Genomic DNA, 17,226 nt, shown 5'->3' with positions numbered 1-17,226 from the left:
GCTACCCACAATCTGGGAAGTTTGATGATCACGAACCAAGTTTTCTCCATTTGAGAGCCTTTATGGAGGTAGCAATGGGGAGTCCTGGACCTGATATTTGAGGGCCGAGAGCAGGCACCTTCCTCTGCTTGCAGGACCAACTTGAGAATGGTGGAGGCCTTAGTGTGTGAGAATCTTTGCAACACATACAAATCACAGGAACAGGCATACAACCAGGGAGCCAGGAAAGGGTCTTTGAACCAAAGGAAAAAGCTGTCCTGTTATTCTCCTCTGAGGAGTCAACTCTGCTCGACCAAAGGCGGGGGCCCCAAGAAGTGATCCGCCAAGTGGGGACATTAACTATGCAATCCAGCAGCTGGACAACAAGAAGAAATGACAAATACACCATGTGAGTCTCTTGACATCCAGATGGGATTGGAAGGGATTGCTGATTGCCCCATACAGCCCTGAGACAAATCTGTGCTCAGCTAATCCCATCCTTTCTCTCTTGCAGGATATATAAAAACATGGCCCTGGAGCTCAGCTGGAGCCAGAGTAGGGAAGCAGCCAGATGTCCTTCCCAGGGAGGGGAATTGTCCACGGATCCGTGACCGGCTGTGGTGGGCAACAACTCTCCTGAGCTGGCCTGGGGACAAGAAAAGCCACTGACCAAGGAGACTGAGGAATGCTGAGAGTGAGCCACTTGGAAAAGAAACTGGGAACCAGGCCCTGGTAGCTGAAGAGCAACCCAGCCAGATGCTGGTGAGCAGCAGCCCAGGGAAATGAGACTTTGGTTCTGCTGTGTTGCCAGAAGGTAAGGCAGTAATCCTACATTTCCCTGCCAACCCAGTGATGGGATCACCCTTCCTTCAAGGATCCTAGGCTAGGACCCAAAGGAGCAGACTGGTCCCAGTCCCTTTGCCCCACACTCATGGCTGCACTAACCTGTAATACAGCTATTGTCTGTTTGCTCAGCCCACGCCCAGGAGGCCCTACCTACTGACTGCTCAGCCCTAAACTAAGAGCTGTGACTGTATATTTGCTCAGCCCACACCCATGGGGCCTGAACTATTGACTGCCCGTTCATTCAGATCACACCCAGGAGACCTGAGCTGTTGCTTATTTAGTTGCCCCACAAAGCAGAACAGATCTGGGGTGGACGCTTAGTTCCCAACGCTGCCGAGAGGAACAGGTGGGGCTTTTCTCCTGAGATACAAGAACCTTACAACAATGCAGTGACAAACGTGGATGCAGCCTTCATTTCACTGTGCCTTGTCACATGCATGGAGTACCTGTCCTTTAAACACCACCATCAGCACAGACATGAACACAGGTGCAATAGCCACTCCCTGAGTTATAGTAGTGACATTAGCAAGTTTAAATTTAGATACACATACATTGTAAACTCACCTACGATTACTCACCGTTTCAAAGCCCCGATGGGGATGGTCAGGAAAGCCAGCTGGTTTTCCTCCTCTGAATTCATCAAGCAACAAAAAAGGATCCAAATTTTTTAACTGAAATAAATCAAATTTAGGGTGCTTAGAAAAAGACTTTATATTGACTTCTACATTATATGCTGCACACAAAACAGTAAGAACATAGGCACCTAGTGCCTGTGAGGGAGGAGGTGCAGGGAGGGCCACCCAGAGGAACAGGGAGGGGACATGAGGAGGCACCCCATTTAGCAATTAAAATGTGGATGAGGGCATAAGGGGCAGTGAACCTCCTGAGTGCTATGAGTTGCCTATGTGTAAGAAATACTGAACCTAAAAATATCCTTTGGTTCTTGAAGGGATTCCGTTAAAGCCCAGCATTCAAAATGTAAGTTATACAAACGTAGGTGCAACTGAATTTCTAGAAGCTATCTAATTTTTCACTGCTCATTATCTTTATTTCTCATATTTATTTTTGAAGTGTGCTACAGGTTGCACTTCCCAAAACTGGGACTCTCTGGTTGGGCAACATCCAGGCCAGCAGCAGCAGGGCCACGGCCAGCATCTGGCAGCCCAACCAAGGCCAGATCCAGCGACAGTGAGGCTGGAGCCAGTGTTTGGCAGCCCGGCCAGGGCCAGAGCAGGTGGCAGCAGAGTTGGCATCTGGCAGCCGGGTTGACATCCGGCAGCCCAGCTGGGCCAATGGTAAGGGGGCCAACTGGGGTGAAAGAGGAACCAACAGTGGAGCGGATGGCGATATGGGAGGGGAGCAATGACAAGGGACATCCCCAGGTCTCGCAAATTCCCTCATACTGGACTAGTCAGATCCCAAGGGTGATGGATCAGGGAGGTCCAACCTGTATTCAAAACAATTTCATAGCATTCATATTTAATAACTTAAAATAACTACAGAGCTATTTACAGATTGGTTCTGGACCAATAAGACACAAACTCCTCCCCCAGCATAAAGATTCCCACTAATGATCCATTCAGGCAAAACCTTGAGTGAATAAACAGGCCTTGAAGCATGCCTGGGAAGTCAGCAGACATAGATTCTGATGCATGGAGTGAATTCCGGAGGCATGAACTCTTGGTAACACCATATCACAAGCCTCCTTGTGATCTGTCAACTTGAGTAGATCAACTGATCTCAACCAGGGCCAGAGGAACATTTTGGAGCCCAGAGTTATTAGATTTTGTGCCCCCCCCCCCCCGGCTCTGATGGTGTCAATAATGAGGAGTTCAGAATGTAGGAGGCAGCTGTGAGTTGAGGCAGGAGGTTGGGGTGCGAGAGTGGAGTAAGGGATCTGACAGAGGGTGCAGACTGTGGCGTAGAACTGAGGATGAGGCATTTGATGTTCAGGAGGGGGTTCCAGTCTGGGGCCAAGGGGTTTGGAATGCAGGAGTGGACTCAGGGCAGGAGGCTGAGGTGGAGGTGTGAGGTCTGAGTGAGAACTAGGATGTTGGATGGGGCTCCAGGCAGGAGGTGAGGGTGTGGAGTTTAGCAGGGAGGGTGCTTAGGGTTGAAGCAGGAGTTAGGGTGCTTACCTGGGGCAGCTTCTGTTTGCTGTGGGGGCGGGACACAGGTGGCTCCATGCTACCCTGTGCTCCACCCCCATGGCTCCCATTGGTCATGATTCTGTTAATGGGAGCTATGGGTGTGGAGCCGCCAGTGAGGGCAGTGCAGGAACAGAGTTTTCTGGCACTTATGGTGACATGGCTCCTGCCCAGGGGAGGGAGGAATGGCAGCGCAGGGAGCCACCTCCTCCTTTCACCTGCCAGTTCAGGGCTAACTCAGAACACAGGGGCTTTAGTGGCTACACCCCAGGGCTCCAAAGTAAGTGGACCCCCTTTAGTCCAGGGCTGCTTCCCCTAAAGTGTCTGTCTTAATTTGGCCCTGATCTCAACTTATCACCACACAAGGATAAAGAGGTAGGCTATAGGATAGTACATATCCAAACCATACAGAACTTTACTGAGAACCACCAAAGCCAACTCCATGAATTGTACTCAGAGGCAAACCTGAATCAAGTGTGAGCTCTGGAAAGCAGAGCACAAAAATAACATGCTACCTACATAAAGATACTTTCGGAAAAAGGCCTGTGTGGACATTGAAGAGGGAGTTTTTTCGAAAGAAGAGGAAAGAGGAAAAAGCACAGGTGCCCTGATGGCCATTCCGTCCACAGTAATCACAGCTTAAATGCGAGATCGCATCCATTCAATGTGGACACTATCTTTTGAAAAAGCAGATCAGTTTTTTGATGCGCTTTGGCGGTGTGAGCGTTCTCTTTCGGAAGAAGTTTTTTCAGAAGATCTCTTCGGGAAAAGCTTCTTCCGAAAGAAGCCTGCAGCCATAATTTTTAGTGTTCATCTAATGTTCATTGTACCAATCCAGCACTGAACCTAAGACACAGATAACTGATAACTCTATATGTGAAAGAGAAGGTCACTATTTCCAAGACAAATAGTGGCACAACTGCCACTCAATTATTTAATACCAGACATGGTCTCCAACAGAACCCCTACTTTTCTTCTTATACTGACAAGAGCATGAAAATCTCTAGCTTAAAATGTAAAGGAGGCAGGCATCAAGGCTCCTGTTTTCTCTAGAGATCTTCACAGCATCAATTCCATCATCTGTGGTTGAGCATCAACAGTGGCCCCTTATCCAAATCCCAAAATCACATCACAGCCAGAGTATCAGGAAAGCCCTGACACAGGACTGGGGGACCTACCATTCATTGATGGTGTTATTTCTTCCTGCTGCTGTAGGAGGCTAATGCATTATGGATGGGCTTTGTTTTTCGTATATCCACCAACCAACATTTCAATCAGGTAATGCTCATCATTCAGCATCACATCAAATCTCTTTGGGAGGAGAGGGAAGTGTAGAGCATACCTCAGGCCGGCCAATGCTCCTCCGAACACGTGCCCCAACCCCTTCCGCCTGCTCAATGCTGAGTACAGTTTTGATAACTTTCCTCAGAGTTGTCATCTTTCCTTCAGAAAGAAGATGCAGTTTCCAAGACTTCAAAAATCTGCACAGGGAATAAATAAGATTTTTAAATGTTGTCTCTTGGGAAATAAAAAAAATCAAAAGCACACCCTCCCCCGCCCACACACACATACACCCCACACAAGCTCACAAAGCCCAAAACATTAACTGCAAATGAAGATATAAATACTATGAGTTTTGGTTTTACTTTAAATCTGCAAACAACCAGCACGTTGCCAGTAGCAAAAACCAAAACAATAGAAGGGGTTTCCATTTACTTAAGGAAAAGAGTTCGTTTTTTCCATCAAAGGAAAGTTGTACCTCAGGTACCCTATGAACTACCCCACAGCAGAGTACCTTGCTGCTCCCTATTTGTGCGGGATCTCAATGCCTGCAAACCACCCGTTGCTTTTCATTTAACTCCCTCTGTTCTGCACTTCACAGTAACTAACTCAGCATGAGTCAGCACAAAGCATCCCGTCTCCTAGCAAATAAAATGGGTGAGTCACATATTTGGAGGGGGGGGCAGCTTGGGGTAGGGCAGTGTCAGGGAAGTATGCTACAGTCGGTCAGGCTTTACCATGCTAATACTTGTGTGGTATGATTCCCCCAGTGTGCACACAATCGCACAGGCTTATTGTGGCACTCAGCGCTAGTCACAAACACGCAACTAGACTCAGGGATCAATGGACGCAGTGACAGCAGCACACGCAGAATCGCACGCTCACAAATGACACAATCAGAGCCCGCGGTCACACACACACACACACACAGACGACACGATCAGACACGTGTTCTGAGCCACACACACACACACACACACTGAAATAATGCAATCACAAATACACACACACACACACGACACGATCAGACACGTGTTCTGAGCCACACACACACACACACTGAAATAATGCAATCACAAATACCCACACACACACACACACACACACACTGAAATAATGCAATCACAAATACACACACACACACACGACACGATCAGACACGTGTTCTGAGCCACACACACACACACACACACTGAAATAATGCAATCACAAATACACACACACACACACGACACGATCAGACACGTGTTCTGAGCCACACACACACACACTGAAATAATGCAATCACAAATACCCACACACACACACACACACACACTGAAATAATGCAATCACAAATACCCACACACACACACACACTGAAATAATGCAATCACAAATACCCACACACACACACACACACTGAAATAATGCAATCACAAATACACACACACACACACACACACACAGACGACACGATCAGACACGTGTTCTGAGCCACACACACACACACTGAAATAATGCAATCACAAATACCCACACACACACACACACACACACACTGAAATAATGCAATCACAAATACCCACACACACACACACACACTGAAATAATGCAATCACAAATACACACACACACACACACACACACAGACGACACGATCAGACACGTGTTCTGAGCCACACACACACACACTGAAATAATGCAATCACAAATACCCACACACACACACACACACACACACTGAAATAATGCAATCACAAATACCCACACACACACACACACACTGAAATAATGCAATCACAAATACACACACACACACACACACACACAGACGACACGATCAGACACGTGTTCTGAGCCACACACACACACACTGAAATAATGCAATCACAAATACCCACACACACACACACACACACACACACACACACACACGAGGCCATCCCAGATTTCGCACGCGCTGTGCGATTTTTCGCGCTGCCCACCGGAGAGGGGCTCCCTTGACGCCCCCGAGCTAGTGCTCCGCCTCCCCCCCTCCCCGCTCCAGAAAGGGGCGGGGCGTGAACGCAGTTGCCTATTGGCTGAAGGGGGCGGGGCCGGGCCGCCGGGGGCTGGGTGGGAGCTGTGACCTATTCGGCGCCTATTTGGCTCCTACTCCTGTGAGTTCGGGGCCGAGCCCCGGTGTGTCCCGGGAAGCCGCAGCGCCCGGGCAGAGGCTGGGGGGCTGGTGTCCTAGCCCGGGCCGCTCCCTCTGCTTCTCTGAAGGAGCAGGGGGAGCAAATGCAAATCTCGCCGTGACGCCCTGCACCAAGGCCAGCCAGAGGGAGGCGGCAGGGAACCTGGCGCTGCGACTGCCCCCCAGGCCCTGCGTGCTAGTGCGATAGGTGGCGTGTGTGTCCCACGGGCGGCTGCTAAGGCGCCGCCTCTTTGAAAACTCGTAATTGGCTGGTCACTGTTGCAATGGTAAAAATGTGTGTTGGGAACATTGTAACGTCGTAAGGGCCCCCAGGTGATGTTATTTTTTTTCCAAAGCTCAGAGCTGGGACCTTATGAAAGTCAGGGTTCATTTTGGTCAATTTCGTGGTCACAGGGTGGTTTTTGAAATCATAAATGTCATGGTCTGGGATTTCTAAATCTGCACTATCATGGTGTTGTAACCTTAGGGGAGCTGGCCCCAAAGGGTAGTGTGCGGCGGGAGGGGGAAGGAGGGAGCTCCAAAACTGTGGTAGGGAGGGCATGACATGGGCACGTGTAGTTCTGCGTCGTTGCTGGAGGCAGTGTTGCCTTTAGAGCTGGACAGCCAAAGAGCGCACCAGCAGCAGCATAAAAGTGAGGGTCACATTCCATGGAATATGTGTGTGGGTGGGGGGCAATCCTTTTTAGAGAAAAAATGCATGTGTTCCATAATTTGCATTTCACCACTTAATAGGATCATCAAGCTGGAAGGGAAAACAAAGGGGGAATAAACACCCCTAGTCTCTTTCTCTGTGTTTAGTTGATTGACTGTGCCTGAAGTGAACAAACTAGTTCGGTCATTGAACTCTGCAGGAGGGGTCCTGCCTGAGGAATTGGTCAGTAATCTGTTAGAATGTGGTAGAAATTTTGTTTGAATCTAGTATAGTTTGTTAAATTAGGTACTAGTAAGCATCTTTATTCCTGCAACTATTCCTGATTTTTATTCCTCATTGCTTGCACTCACTTAAAATCTATTTTTCATAGTTAATAAATTTGATGTATTGCTTTATCTAATCCAGAGTGTTTAAAATAACTTTTCAAGTTGGCATGTTTTCCCTCAAAGATATAATTGGAATATTTATGTTGTCTAGGGGTACTAGCGTTATTTTGAAATAACTTAGTCCATATCTACACAACAAGCAGTTATTTTGAAATAATGTCAAAATACTGCAAGCTAGAGGACTTCTTCCTCCGACTCCCGTAACCCTCATTGTATGAGGAGTAAGGGAAGTCGGAGGAAGAGTGCTCTATTTCAAAATAAGTGCTGTGTAGACACTCCCAGTTTCGAAATAAGCTATTTCGAAATAAGCTACGCAATTGACGTAGCTCAATTTGTGTAGCTTATTTCAAGAGGATTGGGTAATACAGGACATGCTGCTGTGGAAGAAATCTGGGGCTGGAGGTGTTTTAGAGTCATCGTAATATAACCAGGGCTGGTGAGAGCCAGAGTATAACCTATGTGTGGGTGCAATTACATACAGACACTTACGGCACATTTATACCTGGCAGAAGATCAGTGCCCAAAAGGTCAATTTTCTAGCATTAGATTTAGAGGGTCTAATATAGACCCATAAATCGAACGCTGAAGGCAGCCCCCTCTGGCATCTGGTGGTACTCCTTCTGCGAGGAGTAAGGGAAGCCGATGGGAGTGTTTGCCTGTGCCAGTGGGGTCTGGCCTGTACCATGGTATGTCACACAAGCTGAAATCAAAACTGGAAATGTCAGTCTAACTGCATATTTCTGTTCCATACTTGTATGCTGCTACTGCAAGAGACAACTCAACCAATCCCAAATTCTGAAGTAGAAGCTATTTGTATTCTCAGTCTAAGACAGTGTTTTATAACCAATGGGTTATACAGAATATAGGGCATATCAAGTTATTGGAAATTATATCAGGATCTAAAGGAAAACAATGATCACTCCCTTCTCCTTGCATACCCTTCTCCATCAAGGAGAAGCAGTGTCTGGACATCTCTCCAAAGATGTACAGAGGCCTGATGTACACTAGAAAATGAGGTTGGAATAATTATACTGAGCAAGGGTGTGAAACATCTATGCCCCTGAATGATAAACCAATTTCTTTCCCCCTAGGACACCACAAGGTTGATGGAAGAATTCTGTAGCCATTGCACTGTAGACGAGCCCAAATAAATCACTTATATAGCCTTAGCCTTGTTATTTTTTATGCATTTTTTTTAACTCTTACAGTAAATGTTATGGGAGTGAAACGTAGCAAAAGTTCTGACTTAGAAAAAGGGGTTACCACTATGAAAATTACTTCCCAGAGAGAGTGTGGTCTAGTGAACAGAGTTGTGGATGGATACTCAGAAGGTCTGCGTGCTATTCCTGGCTCTGCCAGTGGCCTGCCGGGTGACCTTTGGCAAATCACTTCACCTCTTTGTGCTTAGATAAGAATACCCAACGAAAGTGCTGTAAAACAGCTAGGAATTACTAATTTCCATTGAGATCAGTTGGAATTCTACCATTCAAATTGAAGCCAGTAAGGGGCCCATAGTATTTGCCATATTCTTATTTAGTTATTTTACATTAGAGAAAAAGACATAAAAGTAAATATAACATTGTATATAAGAAACAGGTTTCAGGATGTTACGAACCAGTGACAATAAAAACAAGAAAATAACCATTTCAAATAGATACCACATTCTGCTTATGTTCAAACTTTCCTGTTTTTCTTCTTCCTTTTTTCCTATGTCTACTCCAAAATTTTTCAAGTGAAAGGTTATAGCGTGGCAAACAAAAGAAACCAAGAACCCTGGAAAAACACCAAAAAGCCTCTCACTTCACTTATTGGCTAAAAAGAAATAAAGGACAGAGAAGAGGAAAATAAGTTTTCAAGAACTGAATTTTATTAATGGAATCTTTGTGTGTGGTACCATTCTGTGCCTATATTTGCTACTTGTTATGTCGTGGGGAGTTTCAGAGTATAGGAAGAAATCAGTGGAAAGGCAGGGAGCTGGAGTAGGTACAAGTGTCCATTTTATTGCATAGCACAGAATTCACCAGAACAAGCCCAGACTAGCTGGGCTGACCCCAGTGACCTACTCAGTTACCATAACAACAAGATCTATATCTACAACCCAATATACAACATATTCCTCCCCCCTTAATAAAAACGTCCCTTTAAGAAAACAAAAACTAACTATGAAATGAGGGTAGAACGCCTCAAATTCCCAGCTAACCCTGGGGATTATTTTGCCCCATCTGTGAGTTAATCTCAACTAAAGGTCCAGCCGTTGAGGAGGCCTCCTTTCTCTAGGTGGATTACGGCGGACATCCGGCGTTCTCGCACCCGAAGATGTTATGGGTGCAGGCCTGACACTGGGCTGGGAACTTGAAGTGTGAACAGGTGAGGCTGTTGGATCAGCCTGCTCAGGGAGGAGGTTATTGTTCGCCGCTGGTGGTGATGGAGGAAGAGAGTCAGGAGCAGGTGATTCTTGACACGGTAGCTCACCAGCAGTGGGAAGGATGGGCAACTCAACTGGAGATGTGCCTCGGGGGCAGGAATAACCTGTCAATAACTGATCTACATGCCGCCGCCAGATGAGATCTTTCGCAGTCCGGACAGTATAGGAAACAGGTCCTGTTTGAGCAATAATAGTGGCAGGGACCCATTTAGCTCCAGGAACATAGTTCCGAGCCAAAACTGTCTGTCCAGGACTAAAGGTTCGGTCTTTTGCTCTGGATGCACGCCTGATAACTTGACCTTCCTGCTGACGTTGCACAATTTGTCGTGGTTCTGAAGGTTTCAGCAAATCAAAGCACGTGCGTAGCTGACGTCCTATCATTAGAAAAGCTGGGGACACTTTGGTTGTAGCGTGAGGAGTGTTTCTGTAGGATAGTAAGAAGGTGTCCAGACTCTTTTGTACGAGTGAATGTTCTCTAACCGATTTCAAAGCTTGTTTCATTGTCTGGACAAACCTTTCAGCCAATCCATTTGTGGCCGGGTGATACGGTGCTGAAGTGATGTGATGGATCCCGTTTGCTTTCATAAAATTTCCAAACTCCTGAGACACAAACTGTGGACCGTTGTCACTCACAAGTTGTTCAGGAATACCCAAATGGCAGAAGATTCCCCGTAATTTTTGGATAGTACTCTCAGCAGTAGTGGAAGGCATTATACAGACTTCTGGCCATTTGGAATGAGCATCTACCACCACCAAAAACATGTTACCTTCAAATGGGCCAGCAAAATCAACATGAATACATTGCCATGGTTTTTCAGGCCAGTCCCATGGGTGCAGAGGTGCCAATTGAGGTACATTCCTCACACCCTGGCAAGAAATACAAGCTCTTGCCTTCTTTTCAATGTCACTGTCCAAACCAGGCCACCAAAAATAGCTTCGTGCAATTTCTTTCATGCGCACCATTCCACAGTGACCTGAATGCAGTTGCTCTAACATCTGTTGTCTCAGTACTTTGGGAATAATGACACGCATTCCCCACAACAAGCACCCCGAATGCGTTGATAACTCCATTCTCCTGGACATGTAAGGGACAAAGTCAGATGAGACCTGAGAGTTCCGTAGAGATGTTCCACGCATCACTATTTCTATTACTTGGGAGAGTACTGGGTCAACACGAGTTGCTCTCTTAACTTGTGCAGCAGTAATGGGCCTGTTCTCTACCTGCTCAAAGTAAAAGATTTCCTTCTGGCCACTATCTTGATGTTTGACTGGCAAAGGCAGCCTAGAGAGACCATCTGCATTGCCATGTAGAGTGGCTTTCCGATATCTGATCTCATATGTGTGTCTTGAAAGCCACAATGCCCATCGTTGCATATGACTAGCAGCCATTGGTGGAATACCTGAGTGTGGACCAAAAATTGCCGTGGGAGGTCGATGGTCAGTGAGAAGTGTAAACTTCCGTCCAAACAGGTACTGGTGAAATTTCCGAATTCCAAAAACAATTCCCAATGCTTCACGTTCAATTTGTGCATAGTTAGTTTCAGCTGTGCTTAAGGTGCGTGAAGCAAAAGCAATTGGTTTCTCCTCTCCTGAGGGCATAACATGTGACAAGACCGCGCCCACTCCATATGGGGAGGCATCACAAGCCAACTGTAAAGGTAAGGATGGATCAAAATGGGTCAGGATCTCTGCATTCAGCAATGCACGTTTAGCCTTGTTAAATGCAACATCACAGGCGTCAGTCCACTTCCAGACCTTGTTCTGGCCAAGGAGCTCGTGAAGTGGTTTTAATAGTGTGGCTAGCTGTGAAATAAACCGTCCATAATAGTTCAATAGTCTTAGAAATGAGCGAAGTTGACTAACATTTTGAGGGGGTGGATCTTCCACAATAGCCTTAACTTTTGAAGGGGACTTATGAAGACCAGTAGCATCAATGATGTGTCCCAAATATTCAACAGAGGGCTGAAAGAATGCACACTTATCTTTACGGACTCGTAGGCCATACTCTTCCAGTCTTTGTAGGGTAGCCTTTAAGTTCTTAAGGTGATCCTCCTCATTCCCACCCGTGACCAGGATGTTGTCAAGATAGCACTGAACTCCTGGCAAGCCACACAAGATCTGGTCCATAGCTCTCTGGAACAAGGCTGGAGCAGAAGTTATTCCAAAGGGTAAGCGACAGTAACGATAAAGCCCTTTATGAGTCACAATATTCAACAGCTCTTGGGATTCCTCCTCAACTTGCATCTGTAAATATGCTTGACTCAGATCAATCTTGCTGAACCTTTGTCCTCCAGCCAGGCCCGCAAAGATGTCATCGATGCGAGGAAGGGGGTATTGCTCTGCACATAAAACAGGGTTAACAGTGACCTTAAAATCCCCACAAATCCGAATAGAACCATCTTTCTTCAATATTGGAACTATTGGAGTTGCCCATGGACTATGGGTAACTGGTATTAGGACTCCATTTTTGACTAGGCGCTCCAGGTCTGCTTCAACTTTTGGTCTGATAGCATATGGCACAGTTCTGGCCTTCAGATATTTTGGTTGGCTACCAGGTTTAATGTTCAGTTTCACAGTGATTCCCCTCATACTTCCAAGATCCTCTCCAAAAACAGCAGCATGTCTCTTTAATATATCAGTCAGACCTGTTTCTTCTTTAGTCATCCGGTGCACTTCTGCCCAGTCCAGTGGGATCTTCCTAAGCCATGATCTCCCCATTAAGGCTGGGTAATGGCCTTTCACCACAAACAGTGGTAATTCTGCAGTCCGTCCATTTAGTTCCACCTTAACATCAGTAGTGTCCAATAGGGGTACTGCTTCTCCTGTATATGTCTTCAGAATGATCTTTGTTGCCTTAAGTGGAAGATGCTTCAACTTTTCCTTATACACCGAGTCTGAGACCAATGAAACTGCTGCACCAGTGTCCACTTCCATGCGTACCGGTTTGCCATCCAACAGTGGGGTTACCCAGTATTCATGAGAGCCCCCTTTCAAAGACAAAACATAGCAGGGCACTTCTTCTTCAGACAAGGTGTCGCTTTGATCATCAGGCATCTGCTCGATGGTATACAGATTTTCCTTTTTGTTCTGCCAGGCCACAGGCCTCTGTTTCTTTTGTTTACAGGCACGCTCAATGTGTCCTTTTTTTCCACACTGTCGACACACTAGGTTCTTACACCAGCATTCTGCGGCATGGTGACCTGTCTTACCACAGCGGTAACATTCCTGGCTCCCCACTGTTTTGTGAGTAGGTTCTTGGGACATTTTATGCACCCCAGGGGGTGCACTAAGGTATTGTGCCTCCTGTGTGGCCAGTTCCAGGGAGACGGCAATATCAATGGCCTTCTGTAAGGTGAGCTGAGCTTCTGTTAACAGACGCCTCCGTATAGCTTCACTGTGCAGGCCACACACTAACCTGTCACGTATGGCATCATTTAACATCTCCTTAAATTCACAGTGTTCAGCAAGCTTTTTCAAATTGGCTACAAATTGTACAATGGTTTCACTTTCTTTTTGGTCTCTGCTATGGAACCTGTACCTTTCTGCAATTACCAGTGGTTTTGGAGCATAATGTGACCCCAGGATTTCCACAATGTCATAGTAAGATTTGGTCTCTGGCTTAACAGGGAGCAGCAAACTGCGTAGCAGAGAATAGGTCTTAGCCCCTACAACACTTAAAAATATTGGCACCTTCTTCTCTTCTTTAATGTCATTTGCAATAACAAAAAGTTCAAAACGCTCAGTATATACGTGCCATTGCTCTACAGTCTCCTCAAAAGGTCCCAGTGGCCCTGTAAGTGTAGCCATGGCTGCTGCACTCCCCCCTTTTTTTTTCTTTTCTAGTCTCTGGGCTCCTTGATCTTAGTTTCAGTTTGCACAGGGTAGCAGTCAGTTCTTATCCCCACCTTCCAGAACAGCCAGAAAGAGTTTGTTTTCTTACATTGACTTCTACTTCTTTTGTTGCTGGAGGCAGCACAGGCATCCCACCCTCGTCGCCACTTGTTATGTCGTGGGGAGTTTCAGAGCATAGGAAGAAATCAGTGGAAAGGCAGAGAGCTGGAGTAGGTGCAAGTGTCCATTTTATTGCATAGCACAGAATTCACCAGAACAAGCCCAGACTAGCTGGGCTGACCCCAGTGACCTACTCAGTTACCATAACAACAAGATCTATATCTACAACCCAATATACAACACTACTGACAATGAATCTCTGATGAAGGCAGCAACATGTCAGGCAAGTACAATGGGATAGTACCTGTTATTGCTAGGAAGCAGCTCCCATTATTTGGTAACTTTTTAATATTGACAAACTAGCCTGTATCTATTTACTAGTTAGTAAAATTTTTAAAATGCTTCAGGACATATGATAGTCACTCACTGCTGGGCACTGGATGGGCAAGTTATTCCATATTTCTTTACTATAGAGAGTCTGACACCTTCTCTGTAATATGATACTGGATTTTGACACCTAGGACATTGGACTGGATAAACCACCGGTGTTGCCCAGTATGTCATTTCCTATGTAAAAATAAACCCAGAGCCCATAACATTATGGCTGTGTCTAGACTGGCCAGTTTTTCCGGAAAATCAGCCGCTTTTCCGGAAAAACTTGCCAGCTGTCTACACTGGCCGCTTGAATTTCCACAAAAGCACCGACTTCCTACTGTAAGAAATCAGTGCTTCTTGTGGAAATACTATTCTGCTCCCGTTCAGGCAAAAGTCTGTTTTGTGCAAAGCTTTTGCGCAAAAGGGACAGTGTAGACAGCTCTGATTTGTTTTCCGCAAAAAAGCCCCGATCGTGAAAATGGCGATCGGAGCTTTTTTGCGGAAAAGTGCGTCTAGATTGGCACGGACGCTTTTCCGCAAAAAGTGCTTTTGCGGAAAAGCGTCCGTGCCAATCTAGACGCTCTGTTCCGAAAATGCTTTTAACGGAAAACTTTTCTGTTAAGTGCATTTCCGGAAAATCATGCCAGTCTAGACGCAGCCTATAAATTTTACAATGTGCTTATTTCCATATAATGATTGAAAAAAAATGTTGTAATGTATTGTATTAAGAAAATAGTTAAATTAAAGGTATACTGTTTACACATAATTGTGCAAAAATACATTTATGGAACATGAGAATCTCATACTTTAGGGAGATGTTATATTGAGACAAACCTGGCAGAGAACCCGCCCTGGAAGTGGAGGGCAGGGAGTGGCACTTCCCCCTCCTCTGCCCTGAGGCCCCACCCTAATCATCCTTTTTCCCCTGAGGCCTTGCCTGTGCTCCGCCCTGCTGTGCCCCCTCCGCCAGGACCCCCGCCACTGCTTGTTCTTCTATGACCCTTCCCCTGAGACTCCACCTCCTTTCACTCCTCTCCGGCATTGAGGCTCCCACACCTGCCACCTCAACCGCTCCTCTCTGCCTCACCCATTTCCTCTAGGTGGAGAGGAGCAAGTGGCAGGCAAGGGAAGAGGCAGAGCAGGCACAGGAAGAGGTAGAAAGAGGCACAGGGATGTTGGGGCCACAGTGGACAAGGCGTCGTCTTCTCAGGAGCTTCCGGAAGCTGTACTCCAAGGGTGGAGGGCTGGCATGCTTCCAAAGGGAAGCAAGACACATCCAGCATTTCTTGCCCCATTTAAGCTCATATCTACTGCCCATGATCCCCAGTCTCCTTGGAAACAAGAAACAAAGGATGGGTTGGTCACATATCCTAAGAGGGGGAGTTTCCAGTAGTGCAGAGATGAGGAAGTGCTATATGCTACAAAGGGTTGAGACCTTTTATCATACTAATGGTACTGTTTGTATGTGTAACACCGACAGACTGGTTATCTAAAGGCAGGACTGAACCTTGGATCTCCAAAGCTTAGTGCGTTCATGAGCCTCTACTCACCATCATGGCCTCCATATGTCTCGAAAGATGGTGGGATGCAGCATTAAACTGATGACCGTGCTTAACAGCAAGGATGGAGTGTCCTCTCCATGTTGTCTTCTGCAGCATTGCCTGGGCAGATAATATGGAGATCGTGCATTGCCCAAGGACACTATCCCCCACTCAATCCTTCCAGTTAAGCCCAAAGGAAAGACAAAAGTCTATACATTTGGAACTGGACTGATTGTAGGAGATGCCGGAAAACAGATTGGACGCGTCCTTCCTGCTACCCGCCTTAGGGTCTCCGCTCCTGATTTTCTTTTTGGGTTTACTCCCTTTGATTCTCCCGAAACTACTCACAAGGCACTGAGGGATTTTCTTTCAGGGGTTTCTTCCGTTAGCAGGCTAACCCAGAAGGCAGTGGGGGCAGCAGCCTTATTTAATGGCAGGCTACACTCGCCATGTCCCAACGCCGTCATTGGGAACATGTGATTTTTGATCAGTACAGCGGCCGCCAACCGATGTCCCATCAGTCCCTAGTAGCGTTGCCACTGCTGGTCCACGGCTGCATATTAGCGCAATGAGACATGCGTATTTTGCAGCAGACCTCTCACAAGAGAGGCTGCCTCCTATCCGCCACCTGGAAACGTGGCGGGTAGCAGGCAGCTCTGCTTTCCCATTACCAGGGACCCCATGCCTTTTTCTATGATCTCTCAAAAATAGAATATTGGTTAGGAACTGACATCATGTGTCTGTTCTGAACGGTTGCTCAATTCACGTGGGTAGACACTAAGGGTACGTCTAGACTACATGCCTCTGGCGACAGAGGCATGTAGATTAGGCTACCGGACATAGGAAAATGAAGCGGCGATTTAAATAATCGCCGCTTCATTTAAATTTACATGGCTGCCGCGCTGAGCCGACAAACAGCTGATCAGCTGTTTGTCGGCTCAGCGCGATAGTCTGGACGCTCCCCTGCCGACATCAAAGGTATTTGTCGACCACCCAGGTATGCCTACTGGGATGAGGTTTACCTGGGTGGTCGACAAATACCTTTGATGTCGGCAGGGGAGCGTCCAGACTATCGCGCTGAGCCGACAAACAGCTGATCAGCTGTTTGTCGGCTCAGCGTGGCAGCCATGTAAATTTAAATGAAGCGGCGATTATTTAAATCGCCGCTTCATTTTACTATGTCCGGTAGCCTAATCTACATGCCTCTGTCGTCAGAGGCATGTAGTCTAGACGTACCCTAACATAAGGAAATGGCAAGGGCTATGGTCATCATAGAATTGTAAGCCTGGAAGGGACCTTGAGAAGTCATCTAGTCTGGTCCTCATGGCAGGACTAAGTATTATCTAGACCATCCTTGACAGGTATTCATCTAACTTGCTCTTAAAAATCTCCAGTTGAGGCCTAATTAAGAGAGAGGATTCTGGTCTGGGGGAGGGGCTTTAGGAGTAGGTACAAACTTTGGGA

At 46.6% G+C, this 17,226-nt stretch overlaps 1 protein-coding gene across 8 annotated transcripts in view; it reads right to left on the bottom strand.

Annotated features, from left to right (window-relative positions):
* Window positions 1-6,279, bottom strand: part of PIR (pirin) — an 81,651-nt gene extending 75,372 nt beyond the window's left edge. For 3 of the 8 annotated variants that reach the window (XR_016348229.1, XM_075914341.2, XM_089775067.1), the window contains exons 1-3: window positions 6,159-6,260; window positions 4,315-4,453; window positions 1,404-1,496 (exon numbers count right to left, since the gene is read on the bottom strand). Coding sequence is in view for 7 of the 8 variants with exons in the window: in XM_075914341.2 (XP_075770456.2) it covers window positions 1,404-1,496; window positions 4,315-4,453; window positions 6,159-6,178 (252 nt within the window). In the remaining variant the exon portion in view is untranslated. Of the gene's footprint in view, window positions 1-1,403; window positions 1,497-4,314; window positions 4,454-4,688; window positions 4,709-4,731; window positions 4,916-4,990; window positions 5,132-6,158 lie in introns of those variants that run through there. The other 5 variants (XM_075914348.2, XM_075914360.2, XM_014573468.4 and 2 more) reach the window with 5 other exon arrangements.
* Between the last annotated feature and the right edge of the window lie 10,947 nt (window positions 6,280-17,226).

This window comes from Pelodiscus sinensis, chromosome 1 (assembly GCF_052426305.1).
Source record: "Pelodiscus sinensis isolate ZL-2025 chromosome 1, ASM5242630v1, whole genome shotgun sequence".
Taxonomy (NCBI): Eukaryota; Metazoa; Chordata; order Testudines; family Trionychidae; genus Pelodiscus; species Pelodiscus sinensis.
The sequence above is the reverse complement of the archived record's forward strand: the minus strand, read 5'-3'. Positions and strand labels throughout refer to the sequence as shown.